At 38.2% G+C, this 16505-nt stretch overlaps 2 protein-coding genes across 2 annotated transcripts in view; one reads left to right on the forward strand and one right to left on the reverse strand.

The window, feature by feature from the left end:
• The first annotated feature begins 905 nt into the window (after nucleotides 1-905).
• LOC139132921 (FAD-dependent oxidoreductase domain-containing protein 2-like) lies at nucleotides 906-5223 on the forward strand. The gene is made up of 8 exons (XM_070699275.1): nucleotides 906-984; nucleotides 1468-1762; nucleotides 2025-2328; nucleotides 2446-2788; nucleotides 2902-3147; nucleotides 3422-3638; nucleotides 3965-4196; nucleotides 4794-5223. Exons 1-8 carry the CDS (start codon nucleotides 969-971, stop codon nucleotides 4983-4985), a joined length of 1845 nt encoding a protein of 614 aa, XP_070555376.1. The 5' UTR covers nucleotides 906-968; the 3' UTR covers nucleotides 4986-5223.
• An 8056-nt stretch (nucleotides 5224-13279) lies between these two features.
• Nucleotides 13280-16505, reverse strand: part of LOC139132922 (laminin subunit alpha-like) — a 121699-nt gene continuing 118473 nt past the window's right edge. The window contains exons 75-76 of the mRNA XM_070699276.1: nucleotides 15423-15545; nucleotides 13280-13608 (exon numbers count right to left, since the gene is read on the reverse strand). Of these exons, the coding sequence (XP_070555377.1) occupies nucleotides 13457-13608; nucleotides 15423-15545 (275 nt within the window). The 3' untranslated portion in view covers nucleotides 13280-13456. The remainder of the gene's footprint in view (nucleotides 13609-15422; nucleotides 15546-16505) is intronic.

Consider the following 16505-nt stretch of genomic DNA (forward strand, 5'->3'; position numbering starts at 1 on the left):
GCGTTTGTTGCTATGGTATCTCCATTGAAATCAGAGCACCAAAACAAGTTCTACCTGGAACAGATCTCGTTTGTACCTTTCATGAACAGAATGTGAAATCGGAACACCTTGAATTGTTATTCCATAGGTGAGATCACGGTCCCTCCACAAAGGAAGGGACCGTAGTGAAATGTTACGGAGAAACTGAGAATCATTTGAATCATATATAGTAGAAGCATTCAGGTGCATTTTGATTGAAACATGAGACATAAATTTTGGGAGAAATAAAATAAACGCGAAACTATGTGGCAATTGTTTGTGGGAAACTGTTGTACATCCAAAGTATATTCTCTGTACACTCCTGTAACAGTTTTATTATTCATGGCTATACTCATGTCTATTGTCTAAAAAAAGTATGGATTTAGAATTTTTAAAAGTCAAAGGTGAATCTGTCGATTTAAAGGTCACAATTAACACCTAAGATATTCAAAGCGTCGTTTTCTCTGTCAGTCACGCTGTAGGCGTATAAGATCCTCTGAATGGCAAGATGGAAAAGCTTTACGCTGATTGGTCGACAGCGCTGGAATAAACATTATTTTCTCAGCTCCGCCTATCCCCGGATTGTTACCATTGGTAGAACGCCTGATGTGTAAACTCCGCCCACTCGGATTCAAACCATACTTAAACCGCGAGTGATCCATCTTTCAGCATTCTCTCTAGAGACGTCCGACTGATTTACTATTCCTTAGCCCAAAACTATTGCCGATCTCACTGCAGTACTTCTATTCTCACAGGTAAGTTATCACACTCTGAGTTATGAAAGTTTTACTATTCGATCACAGGCCTAACTGCTCAAGCGTTCCCTCACTGGTTGCATTTCCATTGAACTTTTTCCCGTAAAATTTTTTGAACGGCGATACGTACACTTGATAATTGTCATTTCTAAATCTTCTACTTTCCAGGACCTTTTTGGTGTTGCATTCTTGAAAATGGCGGAGAAGACCGGTAAGTCGTACCTTCACGATAATTTCTTGACCAATTTGTGCCAATAGCGAACCTTACTTGCTCTCGCTGAACTGCATTTGACCAAGATCCTTTCATCAAGTAATCGACACACATCTACCGTCCGCCCGAGAGATCTAGGACTGCTTTTTGGTGGGTTTGAGGTGCAGGTAAAACTTGATCGGCAAATTGTGACAAAAATTCCCGTTCTTCAGTTAAATCATTATTTCCTCGTATACGAATCATTGTCTAGTCTAATCATAAACCCTCGATAAACACTATGGTTAAATCTAAACGGCATGGTTCAAGCATGGAGGTACCACAGTGCGTGATACCTATATCTCGCTTCTTCCTTTATTACAAGCCTGCATACGATCATGGGGGTAATATTTGTTACGATACAACGAACAAGTTTATGTGCGCCACATGGCTTTATCACCACAGACCTATCTCACTTCTGTGTTTCGTCACGTTTCATCTTCTCAGATTACGAGTACATCGTTGTTGGCGCTGGCCCTGCCGGTGTACAGATGGCTTATTACATGGAGAAATACAAGATGGATTATCTGGTGGTTGAGAGAGCCGACGGACCTGGTTCCTTCTATCGTAAATATCCCCGCCATCGTAAACTCATTTCCATCAACAAAAAATACAACGTCTTTCCTGAGCCTGAGTTCAATATGCGACATGACTGGAACTCATTGCTATGCGACGAAGAGGACCCGCTACTGTTCACTGATTACTCAGAGGATCTGTTTCCCAATGCTGGACTTCTCGTCAAGTAAGTATTGCAGCATTCAGGCAATAGAACATAAATTGGTTTACATTATTTCAAATTTCATATATTTGTTTTGTGACATGATTTTGGAAATTTCTGATTAATTAAATAATAGACAAGAGACGCGTATGCAGAATCATTGGAAGTCGACCTGTCCTGTGCAGTCCTAGGCGGAATTAAGCACTGTTGCCAATGTCTTATATGTTTTCTCGAAGGTGTCTTTCCTGGCATTAAAGGCATCTGTTTCATGTCGCCAAATTTTCAGATACATTGAAGACTTCTGCAAGAAATACAAAACCAACATCCGTTACAACACTAACATCACCAACGTGCACAGAGATGAAAAGAGCGATGGTCACAAGTCCAGATCTCGGTTTACCTTGACCGATGAAAAGGGTAACAAGTTCAGGTGTCGTGTTCTCATGATTGGTACTGGTCCCATTCTACCTCACGAACCTAAGATTCAAGGCGTTGAACTCATCGATTCCTACCAAGATCATTCCTTGGACCTGGAAGAATATAAGAATAAGAAAGTGTGTATTCTCGGGGGCGGCAATAGCGCTTTTGAGGTATGTTCTAGAGCGCCATCAACTGTTGTTTGTATTCTTTTGTATTTATTCTTTGACAATATTGGCATTCAGTGACTTTCTATTGACTTGTTCTGTTTCTGTTATCACTTGATACAGGTTGCTGATCATCTAGCTGGGTCTGCTGGTTTAATTCACATGTTTAATAGACATCCCGTCAAGTTCGCCTGGGACACTCACTTCGTAGGTCATCTCCGAGCCGTCAACAACAATGTCCTCGACATGTATCATCTGAAATCCCTCCACGCCCTACGTAAATGTGAAGCTACCAGAGTGTGGAAGACTGAAGACGGTAAATTCAGCATCGAATACGACATGCACCTTCCCAACTGGGATCCACCAGGCACTGGCCGCTTCGTCACCAGTGGATACGACAAAATCATCTCCTGTACTGGCTGGAAGTTCATCAATATGGGAATGTTCGATGATTCGTGTAAACCAGGTATGTTTTTTGGCTACAGATAATGACCGAGATTGCTAATTCTTTTCATTTTTAATTGCTCTTGACATAGTTTGACCGTAATTTTCACCTTGCTGTTAATTAATTTTTTTCAGAAACCCACACAGAGGGTAAATACCCAGTACTGGATGAACACTGGCAGTCTACGGTACCTGACTTGTATTTGATCGGTACGTCTATGCAAGGACGGGACAGAAGAGCTGCCTCCGGTTTCATCCATGGCTTCCGCTACAACGTGCGCACACTGACCAATATGCTAAGAAATACCTATGATGAGAAGGAACTCAACAAGGAAGTCTTCAGTCCTATCGACCAGAATGAAATCTGTAACTGGGTTGTCAGTAAGTAACAATTTTCTTGACCAGGGAAACAAGAAGATAAATAAATTCTACTGTCACGTCTGCATCAATACCAAGAAATTCCACGACACGTTGATACTGTTTCTAACTCATTCAAATAAGAAAATTACATTATTATCAATTTATGAGAACAAATTTTAAAAAAATATGGAAACGATTGGAACTACACTAAGTTTTGAATTCAAGACAGCAGTCCTTAATGATATGAATGAGCTATTCACTTATCTTGTTAAATTATAATCGTATTCACTTGCAGAACATATCAGCGTTGTCTCAGCTCTCTATCAAATGGGTCAAGGTTATCTCTGTGACGTAATGCTCGTTGACAAAGACGGAGACTCCAAGACCAAGAAATCCACCACGGGAAAGATAGAATACTTGCGGGAACTTCCGCAAGCCTGGGTGAAGAAACAAGATTGGTTCAGGGATGCTAAGCTGGCTATCATTGTCACTATAGAAGATACAATCAGCAAGTAAGTGTTTCAACAATTTAAGTGTGATGATTGACAGACAATCGAGATACTGTATTCCGTAATCTTGCTCCTTACATCATCTTCATCATACAAATGAATTATCTCATTTAAAAGACAGGCATGGGATAGATTTGTATATAACCATGTATATTATTTGTCAGCAGTCAATGAAGTGTGAGGACGTATTTTTCGTTTAAATCAGTAATTATTTCAAATCAGAAATTTGCCGTAGTCAGAAAATGTATGTCTACCATTTAAAATAACCATGCGGCATAAATATGAAACATTGACACGTAAAAAAAACTAACCAATATGTCTCTTTACAGATATCCAAACTTGAGCGCCACAGAATTTTTCACACCTGGCGATGTCAACGTCACCAACAGCAAGTGTTCTCCCTTCCCACAAGCTGTGTTCAGAGTTTACAAGAACGGTGAAATGGCGGAAGAGCTTTACATCGGTGGCTCGCTGGTTGTACGTGCAGACACCAGAAATTTCGACGGTGATACCAACCCTGAGAGATACGTCAACAAAGTCAAGAACCTCTTCCATCGCCACGTAAGTTTCATTATATCTTACTTTGACTGGCCCCCGATCTCTTGCTTTTCTTGGTACTCCCTAAAGTATGCGACAACCTATACCAATAACGCGACAGTCTAGCGAAGATTATTTCTTCAATTTATTCTGTCTTGACATTTATATCTCCACAAGATTCGGAGAAAGTCTAATCCCAAACGTACGCATCTTAATCAGCCAACTTTCTCAGTTCAAAAAGTTTGAAAAACTGTCACAGCATGCACGTGATTTTACATGTACCCTGTGGTAGCGATATTGTACTAATTTTTCAAACAACCATCCGAGTGTCATGCATTATAATAATGATCATTTATCGGTCGTCACATTATTTTATGATTTTCTAAGTTGTTAGATATCGTTTCAAAAGTAAATGTATCGTCACTGTTAACATATCAGGTCATATATTTGTATTACATTAAAACTATTATTAACATTTGTCCAATACATATCAAAAAGTGTATTTCCAGCATAAGTATGTCAAGCTCTTATTTATTAAAGATTGTCATATGTTCTGGCAACCGAAAAGACGTTTTGTTGAGTTGGTCACGTTTATAATATCTTTATCGTCTCTTCTTACAGACTGGTATCGGCAAAGATGGCTTCTACGAGCAGTTATTCACACCAGACATGTGGCCCAAAGTGTATCGTCCATGGACGCAGGAGGAAATCGCTGAACAGACAAAGATGGAGATGGACAAATTGAAGAAAGCATCGCAATACGAATGCAGTATCTCAATCCTCAAACCAACAGTTGATGTCAGCGACATGTGAACAGCAATCGCCGATAATCGCGATCTAAACGGAATACGTAAATTCTTCTAATTACGAACGTGACTGTGTTACTCAACCAGGGAACTTTGATATATTCACGAAGAACTATAAGTTTGTTTTTTCTCAGAACATATCGAAGAAATAGAGAGCTCTTTAAGACTTCGCTTTTCTCAAGCCAAACATTTTCGATGTATTCCTTATTTCTTTGGATATTTTTAATAAAATTGTATTAATTTAACATATGGTATTTTTTTTCATCTATTTAATCGTAGATCTGGTATAGGAGTAAGTTTCTCTATGTTTGGAACACTTTTCGTCACAAACTTAGGTCGTACCACTCCCTAAAAAAACCATCGTCCCACCTCAATTCTCCAAATCAAAGTATATTTGACATTAATTTACTTTACTTTGAATATTTCTACTCGGGTATATTGTACAAACAAACTTTAAAGGATGATATTTACCCACCCCACCCCCTCCGTAAAGGACAAATTCATTATGGTGAATCTTCATTTCACGGTAAAACTAATATAATTGAAAAACTCAACCAATCACCATGACTTTCCCTGCCGCGTTTGAATTCAGCCAAACACCCCTCACAACTTTTGGATCATTCTGAGTAAAATATCATGTGCGCTGTTTCTTGTGAATGAAATGTTTTCATTGATGCAATCAAAACCAAGAAAACTCACATTTATAGCTGAAAAGGCAAAATTTGTAAGAACAGCAGGAAGAACACTTTGGAGGATGTGAGGCACTATGTCACAGGAGGTTGTACTCTCCCTTGTGTGAACAAATTTGAGAAATTGATGTGTGCACTGGTGCAGTCTAGTGCAATATGCTGGGTGTTTCGATTGTACCCTAAGGGGGTGTTCCTCCTCTAGCATAGAAAATTTTGAGAAATAGATGTGTGAAATGGTGCAATTTGAGCTCGAGAGGGGTTTCAATTCATTTGCACCAAAAATTGGGTAACCTCCACTCCTTTCTCCCCACATTTTTAGTAACCAACGTTGTAATTTTCAATCTCTTGAGTGACCTCTCTAACATTCCTCTGTCCCCAAGGCCGTATATAATGTCGGCTCCCTAATATCGGATAGGTGATTAGTATATTGTCTAAAAGTGCAAAGATTTAATTGCGGGAGTATCTACATACAATTGTCACTGATACAATTGTATCAGTGACGGCTAGCGATTCGCCTGCATTGAGTCAAGAGCCTGTGGCGGGAAGCATGTTGACATGCACAGGAGGGATTGTGACAGGAGGCGATCTTAATGACCTTTGACCCTTTTAGATCTGAAACTGCAATGAGACACATGTGACGGAGATGACTCACACCTCCATAATTATCAATGATTTATTCAGTACAAAGGTAGATATATTTTGTGAAGGCCGTCAATACATTTTGCCTAAGCCCGCTTTTATTAATTGGGGCAATTATATGTTAATTGAAAAGAGTGACCAACATCACAAAGTTGTTGGTTTATGAAAACCCAAGTGTCAGCTAATCTATATAAAATCTGGAAGTTTAAGGGTAGATACTTTTGATCATATCTGTTGTTTTCGATAGTGGTTAATTAATTTACGAGAGTTTTCGGAAGTGTAACTTCATGATAATACTATAATTATAGACATGTAAATTATTACCCGCTAATTGTTTTCAGAGTTGTTGAATAGTTTAAGTTCCATCTTCAGTTATTATAATTGGTGAAATCGTAGGCCTACTAATAATTAAACTAAGCCCGTTTCAGATTGGGTGGTTTGGTATAGCCACAGTCACTTGTGATCGGTCTATTCCGCTCGGCGTCTATGCCCCCATAGACGTGTGTACATATGCCTGTTTTTCTCAGGCATATGTACACACGTCTATGGGGGCATAGACGCCGAGCGGAATAGACCGATCACAAGTGACTGTGGTATAGCAGCCTCTTATCATCAGCTGGCTCTGCTGTAAGTATCTTTGTCGACGTGTAACCTCGACTCGTAAGAATACACTGGTGTTTAACATTGAAGAATGAGAGACTATTCACGTATCCACAGTCACCTTTGGTCTATTCCACTCTGCGAGTATGGACCCCATAGACGTGTGTACATATGCCTTAGGTACACGTCTATGGGGCGCAAAGACGCAGAGCGGAATAGACCACCGTAACTGTGATGTATCCGACGACCTCTCCCATGACAATGCCCCGATGGCAGACGAATTAAAGTCAGCTGTAATAGTAGCAATTTTGCGATGATAAAGTATAATATGTAATTATCAGGTGCCGCCAACTGAGCTGTTCGTGCAAAAAGGTGTTCGTGCGCAGTTTTTCAGCGGGCGGGCAAATTTCAAAACTAATCAGCGGGCGGGGAGAAAAAATCGATATTTACTGTGGGCGGGGAAGAAATTTCATTATTTTCAGTGGGCGGGGAGAAAATTTTTGACAGTGGGTACCGGAAAATACGTAGAGGGAGGGGAAAACCGTGGTTGATAGAACTAGAGGGGAGAGTAAGCGCCTAACTTAGAGGGGAGCAATGTTCCAGGTGTGCTAGCTGCTCGCATTGTTTTGCGTTGATCTAGGGTACTTAGTGGCCATCTAGTGGGCAATAGGGAATGTCAGTAGTGGGGAGAGGGCAGTGGGGAGCTTGAATTGTTGTGGGGAGTGGGGAGCGGGCAGACCATAGATACTGGAGGGCAGTGGGCATCAAAGTTCAGTGGGAGGGCATATTTTCCGTGTATGCCAGTGGGAGGGCAGTTACGAACAGCTCAACTTTCCCCTCCAAATTTTAGGTCAAGGTGAAAATAACTAAAATTGGTATATCAGCCTTTAAAAACATGTTTTGTGATGATTTTGCGAAATTGATGAAATTTACCAGTTGGCGGCACCTGAATTATTACAGGACAACATTGCTACGAAAGTCAGAAAATCTGAACCAAAGTTGTCGTTGGCGCTGTCAATAGATTGGAATCACGGGGGATGGAGTGTTCGTTGTGCTGGTTCTACCATAGGAAAAATGGTATACACATATGTACCGCGGTTTGACTCCATTTTCCGCTCGTGACCGAGGAAACAGTAGTATAATGTAGACTTTTGAGAATTGATCTTGCCTCCAGCACGATTTGACCAATCATTTTACAGAAATATAGTGTTGACGCAAGTATTTGGACCAAAATCTACTTTTCAAACATGATTTAACGGGAAATTGTGGTTTGTGCTTAGTAGTAATTAGAGCTGTCCAAAGTGTATCTGCATCCAAATATTCAGGGGTGACTGCCCCTTACCTGCCCAACTCCGGTATTTTGAATGCATCAGTGTGAAACCTTTTTCCTTTGGTATTAAAAACCAACTTATTTGTCAATATATAGATTCTTTTTTCCGTAATCATCAGTCGTGCGATATTTATTGGTCTGTAGTGGCTCATAGAATTTAACGACAGAAATATGTGTTTACGATGTCTCTCGTCTTTGAATAACTTAATCATCGTCCAAGATTTACAGATGAGGTCTCTTAAGTGGATAGCTTTATAAAGTTTTGTTTGAACTTTGACACCCCGGCCAATCTCTTGGAGCCTTGCTCGCTTGGAAGACCGTTGAGGGCGCGTCATTGCATGCTAACAAAGGTCGGAGAACGAAGTGGAAGAGGAGGGAATGGTGAGAGAGATTAAGATGCATCCCATTTGTTGTTCACATTGATTATACATTAGATACTTTTCTCCACCTCTGCAAAGTCAAAACCGTTTCATATTGTAACAATGGTTATTTCACCCATTGGACTACTTTCCAAACAATTGTCTTATTTTCACAGGAGACTGATTACACCAAAATTTCACTTTTGGAAATACCGGTATGTACATGTGAATTGAACTAAATAGAGACTCTGAAATATTGAATGCACTCATCAAAATTTCCAGCAGGAAGATCTCACATCAAGCATGGAGAAATTAATCAAGATATAAAATTTGGCAATCATTTTCTAACTAATCCATCCCATATCTAACGCACATGAAAATCCTCTCCATAGCAACAATAAAATCCTCCTTGCCAACAGGCTTTTGGCCGAGGTTGACTGAGATAGGTACTTTTTTGATATACTGAGGACAGAACACAAATAAAATCACTGACTGGCTTACTATGAAACAAAATTATCAAGGACCAGAAAATGCAAAAGTTCATTGAATTGAAAGTTTTAAGAATGATTAGAGTAAACCAAACACATTCACATACTATAACACATACAACCATATTAGAATCATATTGAATCTTGCACACATCATCCTACATAAAAAGTATTTTTATTGCAGCATTGAAAAGCATTGTGTCCCCTACTTTGTGGTCTTTTCATAAGACCTTTGCTATGCAAATATAAAAAAAATAAAATATTAAAAAAGATACCTGTACAATATTATTTTCATGCCGTGAGAAATATTGGCAAATGAAATTATGTTTGTACTCCTTAATGTTGGGACAGTAGTATAACTAACTAACATATATGGTCATTCCCATACATTTCCTTCTTTCTGTCTTTTGTTGGTGATAAATGACTTTTTTCAGCCAGCAAACCTGCATCCAGGAATTGTTTCACTTGATTTTTCCAACTGTTAAAACCAAAAATAGTTGCATTTTGTGGCAAAAAAGAGTGAAAATACAATGGCTTTGATTTTAAACCATGATTGAGTGTGTATTACCAACACAAAAAGGATTTTTCACTTGCCCATACACTGAAAAAGAACATGTACAGATTTGGGATTCATCTGCATCATCAAAGTTTGTTAGAGAGTGACTGATATAATGAGAATTTCCCAGGTGTAATGAACAAAGTTGAAGACTGAAAAGAAGAATTTGTTAATGAGTACAATCTGTTGTAAATCTTAAACTACATGATTTTTGTGAACTTGTACATTCAATAGTTCAATTGCTTTGCAAACTACATCTTACAATTAACTGATGAGAGTATCACCTATCTGAATAGATTTGAAATTAATTCCAGTATAGCTGTATTTCAGATGTACAGTATCACATTAGAAAGTCAGTACTGATTGGTTCCCATCACATATGGTCTGACAAATTCACACATGGAAGAAAATTTGAAAAATTACAAAGATGAAATGCAGATAAAAAAATACACTCCTGCTCATATCAAGCCATTGATAAATCAGAAACTGTCTCTGTCTGATTTCAACAGTTTTTCACTGTAAACGTTTTCACCCCATTGTCCAGTATCTGGGTCTAACATCCCAACTGAAAACTACAGGAATGTACCACAGTTTGGTGGATAAAGGGTAGACTCTTTCACTGGCATGGTTTTGCCAAACTCTACTGGATGGATCTCAGCACACAGTAAGAGGTGTGAAAGGACTGACACTTCAACATTGAAAGGACTGACACTTCAACATTGCTACAGAATTGAAAATAACATCAAATGAACATAATTGCATGATTCAGTCACAATTCCTTTATCTGAGTTTGTACATGAAGCAATGAGGTAATCTATTGAAAAAAGACAGTGTTATAAAGTAACAGGGTTTATCAAGTAAATTCACTCTACACAGAACAAGAACAGACAGACATATTTCATACAGTATATTCTAACACAGACAGGCCTAGGTAAGAAATATTAGCAAAGCGTACGGTCCATATCGTCAGGATGGAATTCTAGATAGCTAAGCTATGAAGTCCCACCTATGAGATGTAAAACACAGATAGTTGATGACAAAAGCTAGATTGTCAAGACGCAATTTTGACGATTTTTCCCGTCATACGTGGCGTTTCAACATGGCGGCCTAGGATAACGTCGATGCGAAGGCAGCAGTCGTGGTAAGTTTTTACCGTTATTTTATGTTTTGAAGTGAGAAATCGTGAAAAATGTATCCCCTTCCGGGTCAAATATCATGGAAAATGCCCTTGTGAAGTATTTTTGTCGAACGTTTGGTATTTTTAGAGAAGATAGATGTTAACATCTATCTTCTCTAAAAATACCAAACGTTCGACAAAAATACTTCACGAGGGCATTTTCCATGATATTTGACCCGGAAGGCGATGCATTTTTTCACGATTTCTCACTTCAAAACTAAAAATAACGGTAAAAACTTGCCACGACTGCTGCCTTCGCATCGACGTTATCCTAGGCCGCCATGGTGAAACGCCATGTATGACGGGAAAATCGTCAAAATTGCGTCTTGACAATCTAGCTTTTGTCATCACTATCTGTGTTTTTACATCTCATAGGTGGGACTTCGTAGCTTAGCTATCTAGAATTCCATCCTGACGATATGGACCGTACGCTTTGCTAATATTTCTTACCTAGGCCTGACAGAGCAGGGAAAGGAAACGAGAGTAGAATGGGTGTATAGAATAAGTAAACTGTAGACAGTGAATAAATAGAATTTGTTAAAAATAAACACAAATATAAAATACGCTTACAGAGTTTAAATTCAAAAATTTCAGAACATGGAATTTGGCATGAACTTGGCAATAAAATACATTCAAACAATATTTCTCACAAAACGTTTTGAACGTTTTGAAACTTAACTTGTACATACATAGGCATATCATATTTTCAGACTAATGTTTAGTTATTAGCAATCAAACGATACTGCATTTTTAATGGTTAGCTAACTGCTGTTTGATTAGCAGGCTGATCTAAACACTATATTTACACATAGTTGCTTGCAGAGTACAATGAATAGAATATTCTATGATACAGCATGACTCCCCCCAAGATTTCTGAACATAAAGTGAAATCCTTGAGAATGCATATTCTTTATGAATTCTCAATTTCAAATTGCTGCAAAATATTTGAGGTGGTTTCAGCCAAAAGTGATCCAGTGTCAGTATTAAACAGAGATTTTTGTATTTTCCTTCTGAAATGGTGAGATACAATACTGGATAAAAACAATAATTACTACAATAATACAAAAAACAATAAACAATAATACTGACATAAAAACAACTAAGCTGGAATGCTGATATTATCAATTGATTGTAACACAAACAAGATGATAGCAAGTTCACTTTTCAGAACTGTACTGAGCAGACATCTGATTCAACAGACATTATCTACCATGCATACAACACCTTAATATTTTTTGAACAACTTTTTCAGCAAACGTGGAAATAAGACTGATGCAGCTTTTCTGGACTGTGGATGATAAACAAAATAATTTTTGTTTTTGGACTTAATTGTTTCCTGATAGTTCTGTTGTAACATTTTAATACCTATATCACATGGACTTCAAAATCTTAGAGGAACAATTTCTTTATTCTCACATGCCTGTATTGCTTTCTTTTCTCTAGAGGATCTTGTCACTGCAATATTTACACAATATAATTTTACCACTATGCTGTTTTCACTCACGTGTGTGTACTGTGACATTTGCTTGAAATTTGGAAAGGTCACATATCTGTTGATGATAACACATTTCTTGAATCTCTCTAAATTGTGTTATAATCACAGATATGACACAAATTTGATCTCACGATGAAACATAGAGGGCGCCCTTGCTGTACATCTGATACCCTTGCTAACTATAAATCTAATTTGCATGGTGTAGTCCGTTCAATTGACATCTCTGCAAAAAAGCAATGCTTTTATCAATCAATATTGTCTTAAAAAATAGAATTCCTGACTTCATGTACATAACTAGATGATGGATTTTGCATTCAATGCAAAGATTCATAAAAGAATTGATAAGGGAAGTTTTTGCTGAAACATCAGAATGTTTCTTTTCATAGAACAATTATTACCAATGACATGATGGCATCATTACAATATCCAATATTATTTCATACTTGTATAATAACGGTGGAAATATAACAAGATGATTGGTCAAGAAATAAAAATAACAGAGCTATACCGGTGATGTTCCACAGTTGGAACACAAGCAAACTGTCAGTTAGAGATGAATTACTTTAACATTTCATGCCAGAATTTCAATATTGCAATCTGATTGGTTGGGAAGCCATGATAACTTTGCTATATTCAAAATATAGCACAGGTCAAACACACACACAAGCTTTCAGTTACAGATGAATCCCTCTGTTAATGTTTTATGCCAGAATTTCAATATAGTGTTACGATGATATAGTAATAAACCACCTCAGCAACAGGTATACCACTCGGTTTGGACAAGTTCACTCCATGCACATGGTGACTATCACTGATGAATTTGTGTCATGAAATTAAAAATATATGGTATAGCCATCACTGAGTGTGGTTTACTGCTGTAATGTCTCTCATTTTGTTAATTTTAAACAGACAATTGTCAAATGCAGAAAAGATACATGGAGATTTTATCCACAACCCCTTTCATCACAAATTTACTGTCAAGTAAAGTATAACGTTGTCACTAGATTGTTTAAACTGGACAATGAAATGTTACAGAGCAGAGAAAATGTTAAAAAGTTACTGTATCTTTTCACATCAATGTGATTAACATATTTATTTGTATAAATACTGAATTACAGACATTGTGATGCTGCATAGTAAGCTTCTTATGACAATGGACAACTGTTGAGTTGTACTGCTCCTTCTATCTTAGATGCCTCATTGAAGTTGACTGCCTGAGAGCTTTCTCCAAGAATTAAATCTCGTATGCATCCAACATAGCTCTCACTTGTGCTTATACCTTTGTGGTCAGCTCCGTCTAGAAATAAGTGAAAGGATTATGGCTCAGTAGAGTAGAAATCACATAATTCTCATTTTGCTGCATGTATGGCAACTGACAAGGTATATTTCCAACAACACTTTACATTTTAGTATTTTTGTGCAATACGGTATCGAAATTTCCCCTTTTTGCTGCATTAAAACACAAACTTTGGCTTTGAAAATCTTTCCACTTGTAATACAGAGCAGAACCCAATTGCATTAGAATATTGTTGGCAGTTGCAAAGCATTGAGGGAATCATACAAATGAAAAATGCCGGGATGTAAAGTGGGGCTATTAATTATAAGAAAAACCTATTCATTTTGACTGCAACTGTAAAAAATGCTGCACAATGTTGGCATTTTATAGTGTCTATCTCTAACACTTTTTTAACCCTTTCACCCCAGTTCCCTGTGTACAGGTCCAACTTTACCATAGAAAACAATGGATTTGGGACAAACCATGGTGGTGAAAGGGTTCAGGTAGAATACGCCTCAGGGAACAGATATTCAGATTCTTGAAACTTTTACAAAATCTCTTTGGCCTGCCAATGGGGGCTCATTTTGAAGCTTATTGAGTAAATGAAAGTTTTCACAAACATAGTTTTGTGAAAATCAATAACGGTAATTAATAGAATCCCACACCCCAACGGGTTGGGATGGAATGTCTCATACGAGTTGGGGAATTCTGTCTCACACGAGCCGAAGGCGAGTGTGAGACAGAATTCCCCAACGAGTGTGAGACATTCCATCCCAACCCATTGGGGTGTGGGATTATTTTTCTCACGTCCCTCCAATATCTTTAGAAAATTGCATTTTATTGTGGTAGGTTTATACTATCAAAAACCAGCACACGATTGCACTTGTTTCATTTGTATCATTCCGCAAAGAAAAATGAAGTTCCGTTCATTGATGAGCATATCAAACACGTTAACATGTACTAGTATATTACCGATATGGCAATTTTGTTTTGTTGGTCAGCCACAAAATTCTCCAGGTCATCTGAGGAAAATGTTGCGAACAGCTCTGGTGGCCATCTGTTGATGACATTGCGTGAAAGCTGTCGTCTGCTACAGCCTCGTGTGCAAATGGCTCGCTCATCGAAGTCTTTCGCTAACTGTATCGCTGTCAAGTCAGTTCCTCTCCAGAAAATATGTCGACGAGCGTAAATAGCCGATAGGTTTGTAATGGCCTGAATTCTCCGTTACAACATAAAAGCGGTCATCCTCCGTGTATTGTTGCCGACGCCACGCTGACCGTACTCAAATCTAGAACAACCTGTTCACTCTGCGGTTCAGTCGTCTGTCCCCTATAGTGCCCAGTTGTACATTACGCGATGTTCTATTCGTCAAATAATTCGTACAGAGAACTAGGCGCTGAGCAGAATTGACCAATCAACATACGTTTCACATACGAGGTGTTCGGTCGCGCAACAATACAGAGTGTGAGAACAAATTGTTCTCACACTGTGTTCTCACACTCCCAGCGCACTGGGGACGTGAGAATTTATTTTCCCCATAGAGATAACACAATACAGCGGCCAATTGAATTTTAAATATCAGTGAACATTGGGTAATTGTTTCTGTAGAACCAAAATTTGCTCAGTGACCCATAACCTTATTCTCAATTTTGAAAGACAAAGTCTGCTTTGGGAAAGTCTGAGCAAAAGTTTAAGTTTTTCATTTTCAAGGTGCTAAGTTACCTTAAAAGGAGGTCTATGGTAAAGCAGAACATATACATGAACTGACTTGTACATGATCAACCTACCTACAAACAGCGAATAGCTGAAATACTTGGAATATATTGACAACTCACCTGGCAAACCACCGATGAAGAGAGCATCGTTTGTGTCAGTTGAGCTGGATGTATCACTTCCTGCTTTGTAGCCAGCAAACTGTCCATCTACTTCCAATGTCACTATGTTTTTGGCCTTGATAACTGCAATTATCAAAATCAAACACTGACTGTGTTATCAAATGCCACAAGAACACGGTAGCCATAACTTTATGAACAGTTTTTGTTAAAACTGGCCTTCCAAGTGATGGACCTGAGATTCTCATTCCGATACCAACAATCTCCTGGATATCCCATCTTTTACTATTTCAACCCATTTCCTTCTGTAAAGGTCCAATTTTGCAACAGAGTACAATAGCATTGGATCACACCTTTATAGTGACTTTGGGTTAAGTTTACTTGCAAGGGCTGTGCAGGCCATACATATGATACCAACACTTATGGGTTTTTTAAACCTTCCCTGAAGAGATACTGAGTTTGACAATTTTGAATCAAAGTTCTTTGAATTCTGGAAATTGTGAACTTTGGCAAATCCGAATAATGTTGTTCAGGATATCAACTGCAGTCCCGTTACAATTCCTATAACATGTCCAAACACCCAACTTTGGGTTTGTTAACATAGCAAATAATGGAATATTTGGCTTGTTAATGTCTACGCAGATATTCGGTGCAAACATCATTGAAAACTTCATGGAACAGGTCATTATAAATGACATAGTCCCCACTTGGTTAGGATACTAAATGTAGAAACCATTGACAAATAAATATCATGGCGATGTGAAATTGGTCAAAGCACATCCTGAAAATGGCTGAGTAAGTATCAATCTCATATTAATGTGTATGTGCACTGTTGATGAACCAAGTACAAATGGAATTAGTTTGGCCAAATTTGTTTAATAGTTGGGTATATGAACAATTACTACAAAGTAGCGGCAAAGTGGGAATATGAAGTTCGAGTGACTGTATGGGATAAAGACGAATAGATGGACACACCGATAAGTCCTTCACTATGCAGCCCACTATGTTATCAACAAGTTACCTTTGAATCATATGGGGTATGCGATGTTTCATACACCGGGCAAGTAATAAAAGTGCTATGTGACT

Source organism: Ptychodera flava, chromosome 5 (assembly GCF_041260155.1).
Source record: "Ptychodera flava strain L36383 chromosome 5, AS_Pfla_20210202, whole genome shotgun sequence".
In the NCBI taxonomy this organism is placed as follows: Eukaryota; Metazoa; Hemichordata; class Enteropneusta; family Ptychoderidae; genus Ptychodera; species Ptychodera flava.

What these genes read in the sequence shown, in the direction of transcription:
- LOC139132921 (XM_070699275.1), top strand. An exon ending in CGATGATTCGTGTAAACCAG is followed by an intron (nt 2,789 to 2,901) that starts GTATGTTTTTTG and finishes AATTTTTTTCAG; the next exon opens with AAACCCACACAGAGGGTAAA. An exon ending in AATCTGTAACTGGGTTGTCA is followed by an intron (nt 3,148 to 3,421) that starts GTAAGTAACAAT and finishes ATTCACTTGCAG; the next exon opens with AACATATCAGCGTTGTCTCA.